Genomic DNA, 15,561 nt, shown 5'->3' with positions numbered 1-15,561 from the left:
ACAATCAGCCACTGGCAAGCTCCAGAAGAGGGGTTGCACAAGGGGCAGAAGGAGCATGCCAAAAACAAGGCCATAGCACTGGAGAGATTCCAGGCACCAGCACCAACCATGGGGCTCCACAGGAAATGCAATAAATTAGTCAGGCCCCCAGTGATGCCTAAGATACTCCAGGAGCCTCTCCAACTCCTAGAACAGCCTAGGATCAGGATGGCACAAAGGCATCTTAAAACATCATTGGCCTTCTCTTCCCCCAGACTGCAAATTCAGGGCTATGGCTCTTAGAGGGACAGCATAGAACCTCAGCACTAGTGTCTTTTCATGGACCAATCAGGCTACAAATTAAATATGTAATACCTCACATTTCTTTCAGTAGTCCAATCAAACTCTTCTAATACAAATGATTTACTGTTGGCCATAGCCATTATGAAAGTCTCATCTTTCATAATTTCTTACATTCCTGTTCAAAATGCACAGACAAACCCTAATTATATCCAGTTACCAAGACAGCATCAGCTGGTTCTGTAGTAATAAAACTGTGTGATGCCTCCCCTCAGAAAGCTGCACATTAACAGTATTATAAGATGAATTAAGTATATAACATAGAAAAGAGGAAAATTGGTTATTAATTTTTCTGGCACTATTGCCTCATTCTACCATACAACTGCTGCTCATAAGATCAGCAGAACTAATTTATGTAGTAGTCCATCTGTAACTCTGATCATTTCTATTAATGAATATGATTCTTTGGGCCAAATGGACATAAGTGATAAGATGATCAATCAGTATTACATGAATTCACCACTAATTCTACAGTTCCTGGAATATTAGAAGAACATGTGCAATGAATGCAATCTCTTCACTGTAAATGGAAGCCAAATATGTGCAGTTTGAAATGTAAGCTAATGCTTTCCTTAAAGCAGAAAAAACAGGAACAAGACAATAAAGTGTGAAAATTGTGTGTTGAATTTTCAAAGAGACTGTACTCCAAAGTAATTTCTGAAGATGTTTTTAAGTGTTCTTTCATTTTCACTGCCTTTAGAGTTATCATGAAAGTGAAATGATCTGCACCCCTGTAAATTGCAGTCACCTATTAATCTTAACGGGAACAACATAAGCAACAGTAGTCCAAGACTCATTGACTGGGTAGCGTGAGGAGTCTCACCCCGACTCAGATGGGCCACCTAGGGTAGAGGGTAAGAGGATAGTCCTATTTCTATTTAAAATTAAACCCTGGACCTTTATCAGGACGTGGAGGCACAGGTGCCAATTAAGCTAGTGATTTTTGCAGTTTGAACATCCATCCACGAAGCCAAACAGTTATCCATAAAACAGCCCCTATTGACCTCGGCCAAAAATTAAGTGGTGACATTATCTTTTACTTCATCATTTTCCTGTGTCTTGCAATTATTTAATGCTTCTCTTATTTATTAATCATTATTCTAACACTGACTTGATTTGTACTGTCATATCTGAGTATTCTAAACCAAACTGATCATCAGATGTTTAAAATTAAAAACTGCAGATAACTTTACTTATTATAGCACCAAAATTACAGCATTTTTCACAAAATTACCAGTTTCCAGTAGGCTCAATATTTCCTTACCCTTAACAAAACTCAGCTTGCAAGAATTTCCAAAATATAATGTTCATATATCAACATCCACAGCTAAAACATATTTGATAACAAACAGGCTGTAATTCTACAGCTGCATCAAGATCTACTTTTTTGAGGCAATGCATATATTGTATATCAGATACTCAACTTCACATTTCTAATGGAAGTTACAAAATAAGTAACTGGAGACTAAACACGCAGGATTACATCTCTTACTTTAAGTTTTACAGAAATTATTGTTTTTAAAAGCATGAAAATTACATCAGTTAATTAAAACTTTGAGCTGTACCACTTGTGAAGTCAGTCACAGAGTAAGGTTTCTCTTACTTCTACAGTATTGTCTAAGTCCCCAAAAAACTTTTAATTAATTTTGTATACATACAGTACCTTTCTCTGCTGATTTTTGCAGAGCTTCTTCAATTCTTGATAGCTCTTTTTGCTTATTATCCTGCAAGTATTTTTCTTCCTTCTCCACATCGTATTTAATGCCTAGAAGACAAAAATTAGGAGAGATTTCATTTTTAATTCAACAAACAACTGCCCAAATTAAATCAAAGCATACTAATATAAACTCATAATTAACATGAATATAAATTAATTAAATCATAATTAATATTTTGTATTTAATACTCACTAATATGCAGCTTACAAGATACCCAAAGGCTTGTCTACACAAACATTTAGATCACGGCAAGTTGGGGCATGAATCTACCCTACACTAGCTTGCCATGGACTAACTGTTAACACGCTTTGACCTCGTCCTCTTTGAAACAGGACTAGATGTGTGTGTAGATGAGCCCTAACAAATTTCACAGGTGTTACTTGAGCTAGCTGTCAAAGTAAGATGGCCACATTATAGATTCCCTCAAGGACTTACAAGGGTGGACTTTCAGGCCCATTTTGATCTGTCTATAACTGTGGACCTTTTAAATATATATGTTGCACGAGTGTTATAATAGCTGAAATCCTTCATGATCAGATTTATCTGTTTTGCAAAATCTTTTGAAAAAGAAGAATTACCATCAGCACCAAATTATTCATCTCAGATTTTATGAAGAAGCTTGTCAGAATTTTGATGGATATCAATTTTCTTTAGGCATTTTTAGATTATCATTGTATATTTTCAAAGTTGCGCAAAATTATGGGTTTTGAATTTTTTTTCTATTTTTATCTATTTAAATTTTCAGTTGCAGGAAATTATGAAGGGGCATCAGACAATGGAGGAGTCAAAATTATTTAATGACTGTAGATGTTGAGATTCAAAAAATTGAAACTGTTAAACCACAAATTTGTCAACATCACGTCAAACAATACTAAGTAAATATGCTTAAATCAAACTAAATTTCTCAAGCAGCATTTTTCTTATTTTGCCTACTTATAAATTTCAGTTATCACTGATGGACATGCTTTTTCGTCAGCTTCTGTGTGTACAGAGAAATCAACGTTTTTCAACATTTATGGTAAAAGCTAATCTTTCCAAACTTATTTATCCCATTTTGAAGCGCAACAAACAAGACAACAAATTTCAACCTCTGTGAATCCTCCTTTCCATGGCTCACAGGTCTTACACTATGCAACATAGCTGGTGGACTTCACAAGGTCCACAAGTCCTTCTCAACACTCTGACTTAAGTTCCACTCAGAAGCCTGCAGAATTGGCAACTCATATCAATTTCTAAGATACAAGATCCATGTGCCATCAAACACAGCTAAATCATGGAGCTTCTCAAGTTCTATGAGAAATGTAAAGATAATGGAACTGACAAATTTAATGATCTTACAAGTTGCACCTGATAGGTTTATGAAATCAATGAGACAATTATGATTTAAGAGAATTAAAACTCTTCCATTGAAGTGCAGCTGGTAAAAAATTAGACAGTGCAGGTTATAAGTTCTATGAAACCAACATTTAAGGATCAAGGAATTCACTGATTTTCCTGTCAAGATCAGAAATTTTAAGTTTCATAAAAGCACTAATGTAGCTAAGGATCATGGTAATTAATAACGTCCTCAGAGAAAAAATGCAAGCTCAATACACTTACCATTTTCAATGGTTAGAAGTTAGACACTGTTTCCTGTACAAGGATAAATTAATTGCCCTTGTCTACATTACAACTTACTTCAGTACAACTTATGTCGCTCAGGGGTATGAATAATCCACGCCTCTGAGCAATGTAAGTTATACTGACCTAAGCACTAGTGTACACTGAGCTTCTCCTGTTGACATAGCTACTGCCTCTTGTGGAAGCTCTCTCCTGTCAGATTAGAATGTCTTCACCAGAAGCGTTACAGCAGTGTAGCTGCACCGCTCTAGTGCTTCTAGTGTAGATGTAGCCTAAGTCTACAGCCTGAAAAACTAGGTCATTCTGGAAAAAACGTATCAAAGATAAAATAAGCAAGTTTAAGAGGATTTTTGTGGACAAAAGGATAGGGAAACAAATGTAGGGACAAGAAATTTATTGCTTTTACAGACTGCCTTCACTTGCCAATATTTGGCTAAAAATAAAGTATTCTAATAATGTTTCTCTCTGGAAACTAACTTACATTAGTTAACAGTTCCATTTTGTACTTATCCATATAGCATCATCAGATAGTAGTAGTTTTACTTCTCTTGCACCATGAATTATTCTATTTCACTATGATTTGATGACATCACTTACTTGCTCCAGGAACAATGAGCAGATATAAGCCTTCTAGAGTCGCAACCACTGCCTCGCCATACAGATTCTTCCAAGGAATCTTCAGAGTAAGCTTATCTAAACAGACCAAAATACAATACACATTCAGCTTCTTATGCTACAAAGCATAAAACTGAATAAGTCTAGAGCTTAATTTAGTTTGCACTAAATTTCAAACACTGAAAAATATTACTGATACCGTTAAGATAAAGCAGGCATTTAGCAGATGTTCACTTTTGGTTACCTCAGTGGCACATGAGCACTTCTAGTTTTGACAACTTCTGAGAAGTACATCCCTTCACTTTCCCAGAGCCCCAAATGCCTCAATACCCCTATGAGCTATGTAAGCAGTGGCAACTATTAAAAAAGGACTAAAATTGGGGCGGGTAGGGGGTTACTCAGAAACAGACAATGCTGTAATACCTTGGGCCTGGGAACAATTTTTAAAAGCTATGTAAGCGATAAGAACATATGAAAAAAATAAATCTAACATTAAAGATCTGCGTACAGGTTCAGATACCTCCATATCAGAGGTATCTGAACCATATTACCAAGGCATATATTGCTGCAGTGGGTTCTTCATTGGTAATATACTGGTAAACACTACCAGGAATAATGTACCTAATGTACATGAAAAAAATTTTCATATTCAGCTTGTCCACACCAGTTCTCAAGTTTGACCCCACATATCTGCTAGGTTTTTCAGGAATGACATGCAGAAGTATGCTAGAACAGGATTTTATTGCCATTCAGGCAAGATTTCAACACTTGCTATGGAATCAATGCTAAGACATTCATACAGCAAGTCAGTCATGGAAATCAAGCACTCAAATATCATTTTAAGGGAACTCTAAGGACAAGGAAAGTTCAGAGCAAGATAGTTCAGCACTAAAACTTACACTTTAACTTTCTCTTCAGAGTGAAAGCTTAGATTATCCCAGCTTGTGTAGTAAGAAGTTTTTACTTACCTATTTGCCCAACCTTTACTTTAAAAGGCACATCCAGCTCACTCTGTAGAGAGAAAAGTAACAGTATACCCATTAAATTTCAGAACTATCATCTACTTTTAGGATCACCTCATTCTGCTGTAGCACCCCAGGTATTCTTGCAATCTTAGCACTGATTTTCCAAAGCTGAATGAGCAACCTCCATACACTGAAGCCCTAATCTTATAAATTGATTTGGGGGGCAGATCCCTGTACCCACATGGATCAGCTTACAAGATCATGATCTAAAGAAGTTAATTAAGTTCTAAATAAATGTACTGTATAAAAATTTATATAATAAGTTTATAGTGAAATTTTCTTCTGTAAAGTTGACACCACAAAGCTTAGAAAATAATCAGACTGACAGGAACCTGATTATAAAATAGTCTCTATTAATGAAAATGAGGTATTAAAGAATATATTGTATAAATCTGTGATACCCACAAACTTCACTATTTACCCACAACCTCCACTATCCACACAAGAAAAATTACCACTATTGTCTTATATTCTGTGGTATTTAAAAGGCAAGAAAAATATTTTCTTCAACTTTCCAGTGTTTAGGGCACTAACCTACGACTTGCAAAACCCAGGTTCAGGTCCCTGCTCCCCCAGGCTTCCTGCTCAACCTTGGACAAGTCACTTAAGTGGCTTTCTGTTCCTCAGTGCCCCATCAGTAAAATGGGCAGAAAAAGCACTTCCTTACCTCATAGGCATATTTTAGGATAAATACATCATGAAGTGTTTTGAAATTTACTGATGAAAATCACTAAATAAGAGCTAGGTATAATATTAATACAGTGAAGACAAGCTCTACACAAGACTCCTTGCCAAGTATCAAGGACAGAGTAGACCTATAAACCCATACAAGGAAAATACTACTACTGTGCAATCAGGACAGTTTATCAAACACAATCAAGAATCTAATCTACAAAGTAGACAGTGAAACAAATACCAACACCACTTAATAAAGGGACCAAAAGAAGAAAGATTTAATCATACTCATTCAAATTCATTTTCACTACTCTCAAACAGAATACATATTCTTCAAGTCCACAATCTCACATTTTTCTACATTAAAAGAAGTATTTGTCAACTTTGGGGCATGTCTTAACTGACATGGGGTTTCTTTCACTTCCCAATTAATCTCTGAAACGCCTTACTACTCTGATGCTTTTTTAATTAATCGTATCAATTGCTAGATTCAGGAGCCCGAGGGGTATTCTTAATCTCAAAGATTAAATACAAGCAAACACACACATCTCGACCAAGTAGACAGATGTTAGCCACCATTCCCCACTGACTAGAATACAGATACTAGAGCCCTGATTCCCTTTACAATTTGGTAAGAAAACGCAGAAAAACTTCCCGAAGAAGTAGCTTCATCCCCAATCAAGAAATGATTGATTTAAAAAACTTACCAGCTTGTATTTAGTGTAAACAAAGGCAAGATGTTAATTGTTTCTTACTGAAATCACTATGGGTCCAAAATTAAGATAAAACTCATCCCTCTAACAGCCCATTAAATGAGGGCGAAAAAACCTCAATTTCTTGAATAGATAAAAACAAGATAGAATGGAAAACTAAACATCAGTATAAATAAATAGCAGTGAACAAAAGCTCTGTTCTGATTATTGCAAAGAAGAGTCAAACATTTTTAAAATTGACCACTGACAGAAATCTAGCGCAACTCATTCTTATTTCATGTGTTTAAAAAGCATTCAAAAAGGTCTGGAATATTTTAATTCCTTTATGCTATATTTGCACATTAATTCACTGTGTACTTGAAGTCCCATAGGACAATGTGTCTACTTCCTATACACTGTGCTTTTAAAGTTTATCCCTCTCCAAGAGGTCATTCTTTCCTACGAAAGTTGCATATTATAAGGCATCTGTTCAGAAAGCTCAATTTGAAGCTTTAGTCAGCTTTATTTTTCATAAAAAAATCTTATTTTTAATATATGAAAAAGAGTATGAGTGAATGAAGTTAATTACACAAATCACTCATTTTTTTCTCATCATACAGGAAGCTATCATCCTGTGTTTGGTATTGTGTTTGTGCTGGCAGTGTTCCACTTTCCTATTGTAATGCCACTGTTAGTCTCCTCTTCCCACACCTCTTTTTTTTTATTGCTATTTTTATTTCAAATAGTTACATTTGTAGCTATGATTAAAAGGGACAAGCTTTAAAATACCTGTTTCACTGATCTACAATCCTATAATTTAACATGCAGTTCCTACCTAACCTTCATTTCCAATACCTACCTTTAGAAACCTCTCATTTACTATTGCTCAGATCCACCATAAAGCCTAAAGGTACTGTACTCATACAACCAACTTCAGTGAAGCAGTGCTTACTTTTAGTTCTCTTTAATTTGTCTTGCTTCTCTTTCAGCACTTATTCTGTTACTAATTACATGACAACACATCTTGCCTTGGTAACACTTAATGTCAGTACTCGAACTGTAAAGCAGAAGTTCTGTTTAACCATGATCATGTACTGTAAATACATTAAAGAACCACCCAAAAGATAGCATAAGGGCTCTATTACATGCAGGATCTGTTGAGTCTCTTGAAAGCAAGTGAAATGGAATATCTGCTCTCTACTGAGTCAAGGCAGAACAACGCTTTACAGTACTGGTAATTTTATTACATGAAATGACCAGCCTAAAGTATGACAGAAACCAAAGGATAAGCAAATATGTTACATCTAATCTAAGTATTAAATCTAGAACAGATCAGTTCCACACAGATTACATTAATACTGGAGAATGATTATTCCATTGTTATTACCCTACTGCATACAAAATCAAATACATTAATTAAATACCATCCATTTCTGACAATACAGATTACCGCAGGCAGGCCCAAGTACGGTCTATTGGGCTCGTATTGCAAATAGTACTAGTCAAGAGAGCATTAGGTAGAGGTTACAGGCAGAGCAGAAGGCCAACAGGACTAAAACGGATGCTGTTTTTCAAATAGCAGTTTTGACGAGGCCCTTGAATTTAAACTCTCAGAATTTATCAGTTTTAAAACATATTAAAGATCTCAAAGTAGGTAGGTGATTAAGTAATATTTTCTTACAGACAAAAAGGTTTAAATGGTTAACAAAACATTTTTTATTTTTATGTATTTGACTGGCATTTCTAGCAGTAAAAGCACAACAGCAACATAGCCTCCTTCAGCTAGGAAAGAGGTGATTTCAGTGTTATTTTCCTAAGTACAACAAAACCTATGGCTACAGAAATTTCCAAAGAGCAATAATATGCTTTACTAGTTACTACAAGTTTTCCTAGGCCTCTATATCAAATCCAATAGCGAAAAGCTGCCCATTTGCAAAGGCAGAAGCTAAACTGACCAGCCTAGCTGCTTCAGAAACATGTGCAATACCTACTCAAGTGGCCAGTCCCTATTCATGCCAGAAGAGAAAAGCTCGTTACTCTGTCAGGGTGATACAGAAAGCACCAAGTGTTTTCTCAATACTTTAGGTAGGTTATTATTATCTTCAGCGGAACTTTGCTAGAGGCACATTATAGATACCGCAGTAGGATTCACTCAGTATTACATAAATATCTGTCAGAACACCTACCAAGTAAAGCTGGTCCCAAGTATTTGTCCAGTTATAGAAATTGTTTCGAGTCAACACAGGCACAAGGACCTACTCTTGCAGATCCACATGCAGGATAAAAGCTTGGGTTTTAACTATTCAAAATGTATTGATTGTAGAAGTCAAAATAAAGTAGTTCATTATATTAATTTGTTATGGAATGGGAATAAGAATTTACAACAAGGTGGTAAGAGTAGTCTACAAGTGCAGTTTGTTTTAAATTATCTTCAAAAATGGTATATTAATACCATTCAAAATGTGAAGGGTAGCAATGCTGGAAAGCGAGACTGAAATCTTTTTTTTTCTTATCCTTTCAAGCTTCTATGTATTACTGTTGCACTAGAACTCAAATCTGAATAATAAAGATTATAAAAATCAAATTCCTAAGTCATTAGTTTTATACCACAGAGCCTGGTCATTGCAACCCATTAAAAAGCATCCTAAACAGCAACTGATTATATTAAGATACTTACCAGTGCATTCTCTCTTATCTGCAAGTTATCAAGCGCCACGTTACCTACAAAGCAGAAGATTAAAATTATCAATACTCCTGTAAATAAGTAGGACTACAGTATTATTTAACAAAATAGGAAGAGGCATTTTTTCTGAGATGGGGGTGAGGGAACATCAATAACTCTCATACCCCTGGAGAAATTAAGTATTGCAAAATGTGACGGGTTTGTGCATGTGTTTTACTATTTTTGTTTTAAAAGATAACATAGTAAGAGAAAAACATTAGTATTTTTTTCATTTGTTTACTTTTTTCATTTGACAGAACTGAATAATTGTTGTGAGTTGCACTAAATCACCTACATAGTCTCTTTGTTTCCCTTGTTTTACTGGGTCTTTGAACAAAAGGAAAAGAAACATATTCAACAAAAATATATCAATTGTAAAAAAAACTACAAACATTTGCGTGTGCATCCTGGGGCAGATTAGTTCCCGCAACTATTGTAAACTTATTTTTAAAAATTGCTTGATTTCAAACACTTGTTGCTCTTCATACTCCACTTGCCTTAGGCATCAGAATTGAAGTATCATTCCCAAATGAAAGAGTTGGAGGCTCAAAGGATTACATAATAATGATGGAAACATACATAACCAGCTTCCCTGTGCTGTAATTATATGCATGGCTTACAACAAATATGCCTTTAGTAATCAGTAAGTTTGCAGGCAGGCATACAGCACTTACCACTGCAACAAGGGGGGGAAAGTGTGCAGTAAAGCAAAAAAAAAAGGGGGGTGGGGAGGGGAATTAACCCTTTAACGTTGCTACAACTTTTTAAAAAGTATTAAACTCCTTACAGCAGGAGTTCCATCCATTTTATTGGCCCAAAAAGCACCACACCTAGTATAAGCACAGAAATAAACACAGATGATGAGTTATGTGATGCTAGTAAGCCAAGTGCCAGCTCTGGGCAAGGCATAGGAAACAGATGAGAACTGAAACTCACAGCTGGGAGCCAAGCAAATTCACTTGTTTATTACTATAGATTAAAGTGACTGTTACATATATAGGAATGTATGTGGTATTTAACTTCATGAAAACTAATGGGATTCTGCAGGCATTGTTTTCACTTATCTGTATCCTGTTAGAATGTAATAGCAAACATTTATATTGCATATACCCCTATAACTAAATAACTCATCAAACCAGAAAGAAGCCTTGCGTAATGCAACTAACGATCTCTCACAAGATAAATCCTGTTAATTAAACACAAATGATCCATTGCATGAGCTCAAGGACCAAACTCTTTAAGTGCATTCCTTCCCTTTCCCTCCGCACAGTGAAGAAGAGACTCGTGTGAGAACTGTCACTGTCAGCTGGTTTCTTTGATAAGCTGTAAATATGGACACAAGGACAAATTTCATCTCTGGACTGCTAGGATTTTAACATGGCAGAACAACCCACTGAGAAGATGAAGATCCCCAAAGTTATTCTGAATAGCCCTAATGACTTTTGGGAAACTGGCAATTTAATAAATCTCTGTTACCTTTTAAAATTATAGATAGTGTCCCACCTGTATGTATATTTGTACCTCCTTTAACCTCTCGATAACTCTCATTCCCTTTTCTTAGCTAATAAACCATTAGTTAGTTTACTATAATCTTGGCTACACCGCATTGTGAGAGAGCTAGGATGCAAACTGACCTGGGTAAGTGACTGGTCTCTTGAGACTGGGTGTAATTGGGAATATTTGTGACTTCTGGTATAAGTGAGCATTTATCACATAGTCCATCTTACCTGAGCAGCAAGATAGACTGGATTGTCTAAGGGGACTGTCTATGACTCCATTATAAGACTATTGTAATACTTTAGGAGTTACTTGCTCCATGAAGTCTAATTAGAGAACATGCCACCAGTTTGGAGTATCTGCCCTGAGGTAGGCACTCACTGTCATGAGGCAAGCCAGACAGAGTGACAAGTATTTCCAATATTATTACAATAATGTTTTAAAATGTTCAATTCCTCTACTTCCAAGTTAATATCAACAGTACTGTCCACAAAAATATCAGGTGATGCTCAGCAACTCAGATCTCCTCCATCTCCCAGCCATTGCAACACATGCATATATACAACCCACTTTTTTTCTGCCAATACAACATAGTTCCTTTAATACTCCCCAGACTAGCTGACTTGAAGAAGTACTTGTTTTGCTTGTTGGCCTAATGACCTCATTGTCCCGCCTCTCGGTCAGCTTCTTGCTTCAGACCAGCCCAACAGAGCAAACAACTCACTGCAAAAGCTACCTCCTGAACCAGGATTTGCTTTGTGGTTTTTGTTTTTTTACGAGACTTCCGGTATCTGGCCGCTGTGTCTCATCTGCAATGTTAATTTCCTCTCGCAGCAGGGGCCGACAGGGGAAAATGATTCTGAATTCCTCTCTACACCCTGCACCCATACCCAGCCCCCACCCAGGGGGAGGACATGCAAAAACCAGGCACCCCAAACTTATCCTCCCCTCTCACCTCCCTCCCCATTTGCAAACATCGAACTCCAGGTCCTCGCTGCCGGGGCTGTCCTGGGGCTCGGCAGAGCCGAGGACACCTGGGGCACTGGCTGCATCCCCCCAAGAACTCAGCACCCCGGGTGACAGAGCAGGAGCCCTGCCTCGGGCGCTGTCCAGTGCGGAGGAAGGCAGCCCGCCCACAGGCCCAGCGCTGGGGGAGGGGGGTTAACGGTTGGAGCCAGTGCAGGCAGCGCTGGGGGCGGAACCAAGCCGGGGGTAGCATTCCATGCAGGGCTGCGAGCTAACGGCAGGCAGCGCTGGGGGGGGGGGTTCTCAGGCACCGCCCCGCGCTTACCCCCCCAGATGCCCAGCTTGAGCTGAGACTTGTTGAGATTCTCCACGTAGTCGCCCAGGAAGCGGTTGAGCAGGTCCGCCACCACCGACTCCAGCACCATGGCGGCGGGCGGCGGAGCACGGGCGCACCCTCGGGCTTAGCGGTGGGGAGGGGAGGAAACAGACGGGATGGAAGCCTGCCACGCCCCCGATAGCGCCCTGCTGTCATGTGACTGGAGGGGGCGGGGCTTCACCGCAGCTAGCGCGTGACTGCGCCATGAAAGCGGCTGTTGCATCCCGGCCGCCCTGTCACTCACAGTGTCTGCGACAAGGGGTTGGGATCCCCCCTCCCACCTCTGGCCCCGCTCCCCGCAACCGTCCCAGCGCAACCTCCTATTGCGCACGGCCCGGGGAGCTTCGCTGCACGGCGGGGTAATGGGCCGCCCCCCCCCGGGGGAGGGATTGGGGGCGTCTCCTGCCCTAGCCCTGGGACAAGCGCGGCCCCCACATCTCGCTCCCTCAGACAGGTAGGGTTGTGGGGCTTGGCTCGGAGCGGAGGAAAGGGTGCGGCAGGGCTAGGGGTGTTCAGAGCACGGGACCCCCACAGCCTGAGCTCGCAGAGAGCTCACTGGCAGCGGCAGGACAGAGTCACCCCATTCCCCAGCAGCGAGGGCGAGCTCCTTGAGGTGTCCATGTGCTAAGGCAGCCTGTCAGTTTCGGCAGCTCTGCTCATCACGTGCTGATTGTCGTGGTATTGTTTGTGTCAAACCAATGGGGTCAGATTCTGTAAATAAAGCCCCTTCTGCAAAGACAGAGGGTGGTCACCTCACTGGCTGCCCCCTCTAATGCAGATACACGGATTGCACATTTCAAGGAGGTCAAGGACAAATGTATGAATAATGTGGGACAAAACATATTTCAGACACACCATCTTACAGTGCTTCATTTATGGTTCCAGATCACACCTTGGCATCATACTCTGTGTTGCTCTGCATGGGCACTGCTTACTATGTAGCTCTGCATGGTTAACTCAGGAGCCCAGATTAGGCACCAAATAAGGAACATTCCTTAAAAGACACTAATAGTCATCATATATAGGCTCCATCTACAAACACAGAAAATTTCTTATGACCCTATCGCAGCTTTTTTGGAAAATAATGGGAATTCATCTTCCACCATGAAATCTAAACCCATTTTCACTGAAGAGTGTAGGGACACAGAATGGCAGATTTTATGACTGCAGGTGGCGCACCTACACTTTGTTCATACAGCAGTTCAGCCATGAGCCATGATGTTGCGTCACTTTAGGTACTCCAGACTCAGCAATCTGTCATATCCCTTTACTATCGTTTATATTACATTAACTCCCTGTATGTGTTCAGGCACACAGAAGGAAACCAATCCTGCCCCAAAGCACCAACAGTTTTGAAAATGACGAAGGATGGGACAAAGATACAGTGTACCAGGCACGTGATCAGGGTGAAGATTGGTTAAACCCTATTACTTGCATTTGATTTTTTTTTAAATATATACATATCCTCAGTTACACCTCTATTAATCATTATTAGTTGACTTACTTATAAACTTAAAGGTAGGTATGAGGGATTTGTAGGTGAGGGGGAGTTATGAATGAATGTGAGCCATACAAAGCAGCTCAGGGTGGATTTTGTGTGTGTGTGTGTGTGTGTGATTTGCTAGGTTTAAAAAAAAACCTGAAAAAACGAATTCCATCACATAGAGCAGGGGTAGGCAACCTATGGCACGCATGCCAAAGGCAGCACGCGATCTGATTTTCAGTGGCACTCCCACTGCCTAGGTCCTGGCCACCGGTCTGTGGGGGCTCTGTGTTTTAATTTAATTTTAAAAGAAGCTTCTTAAACATTTTAAAAACCTTATTTACTTTACATACAACAATAGTTTAGTTATATATTATAGATGTATAGAAAAAGACCTTCTAAAAAGGTTTAAATATATTATTGGCGTGTGAAACCTTAAATTAGAGTGAATAAATGAAGACTCAGCACAGTACTTCTGAAAAGTTGCCAGCCACTGACATAGAGTTATATTGACATCCATGTGGTTCATCAACGGGGCTGGAAGCTTTAGATCCATCATACAAACTATTGACTCTTGAGTTAATGGAGTAACTGACAGAAGTGGTAGGCCATCATTCTCTACCTGAGCCATCACTAGAGAAGGATGACACTTGTCTCCATTGAGTTTCATGGATATTTGCTGACAGCAGAGGAATGTGAGACAGTGGAATACTGGGTTCAGTTCCAGGCTCTGGAGAGGAGCATGCACTAGTAGGCATGCTCTTTTGTCCCCTGTTGCCTGCAAGTATGACCCCTTTTGCCCAGTCCCTTTGAACCTGTCCCAGTCTTGTCCCTTCCTCATCCCAGTCTTCCCCATCTCCAGAGGCTTCTTGCCTCTCTTCCAGACCCATTTCCCTGCCAGTTCTAGTCTCCCCTCAGTGCTCCTCCGCAGCCCTCCTCTTTTACACACGGACCCTCCTTTCTGGTCTCCTTGTCTAGCCAGTCCCCATTCCCCACAACTCCTCCTCTTCCTGCACTGTCTCTTCTCCTACTAGCCCTCAGGCAACCCTGTTCCATGCCCTTCAGCTGCTTCCCCATTCTGAGTTGTTCAGCCCCTGTTTCACCTCACCTCCCACTCTCTTTCTCTGCGCAGTTCCATTTTTGTGCCCCTGGCTCCTTGTCCCATCTACCCCACCATCAACCCAATACTAAGTCTTGTCCTCTCTCTCCTTCAGCTGAGGTAGCTTCCTCCTTCACACTGTCTGAATGTCCATAAGGAATATGGAGAAGGAACTGAGAGCATCGGAGAAACAGTCCAGCAGTTGTCAATTCCTGTATCCATCTTATAGCAGCCAGAAGCTGCTATTTCAAATAAAGTCCTAGTCAGTGGCTGCAACCCTGGGTTGGAGTATGCTCAGTGCAGACAAACTGTTCTGAGAATTTTAGCAGTAAAATTTCAATAAGTCACTACTGAGCCTGTTCAAACAGATTTTTAGAAGGTTTACAACTTGGCCAGATCTTTGCAGGGAGTGCCAAGACACATCGCTGAAACCAGGGCAAGCCCCCATCTGAATTTTAAGTCTTTGTTCCAAATCTTGGAGAAGCTGGAGCTTCCAAAAAAATAAATAAATAAAGCAAAAACTTGCAACCTATTCATTAAGAGGTATATAACAGCGTTTTTTTCCTTAATTTCGTTCCCGGAAACTGCTGATCTGTTTTGGTTTGTTTATTTTTGAGGAGGCTCAAAAACATTTCAGCCTAAAGCAGACACACCATATGGGTACTTTGAGCCTGAACAGTTTAAATCTGGTAAAATTATAAGTGATTTGAAAACTGTCTTAGTGTTTGACAACC

General features: G+C 39.5%; 1 protein-coding gene across 1 annotated transcript in view; it reads right to left on the bottom strand.

Annotated features, from left to right (window-relative positions):
• Positions 1–12,364, bottom strand: part of VPS13C (vacuolar protein sorting 13 homolog C) — a 211,599-nt gene extending 199,235 nt beyond the window's left edge. Inside the window, 5 exon segments of the mRNA XM_075069560.1 lie at positions 2,003–2,104; positions 4,275–4,370; positions 5,261–5,303; positions 9,362–9,405; positions 12,195–12,364. Of these exon segments, the coding sequence (XP_074925661.1) occupies positions 2,003–2,104; positions 4,275–4,370; positions 5,261–5,303; positions 9,362–9,405; positions 12,195–12,294 (385 nt within the window). The 5' untranslated portion in view covers positions 12,295–12,364.
• Positions 12,365–15,561: the final 3,197 nt, after the last annotated feature.

The sequence above is a fragment of the Chelonoidis abingdonii genome, chromosome 9 (assembly GCF_003597395.2).
Source record: "Chelonoidis abingdonii isolate Lonesome George chromosome 9, CheloAbing_2.0, whole genome shotgun sequence".
Classification (NCBI taxonomy): Eukaryota; Metazoa; Chordata; order Testudines; family Testudinidae; genus Chelonoidis; species Chelonoidis abingdonii.
Note: the sequence above shows the minus strand (reverse complement) of the source record. Positions and strands in the feature narration are given on the sequence as shown.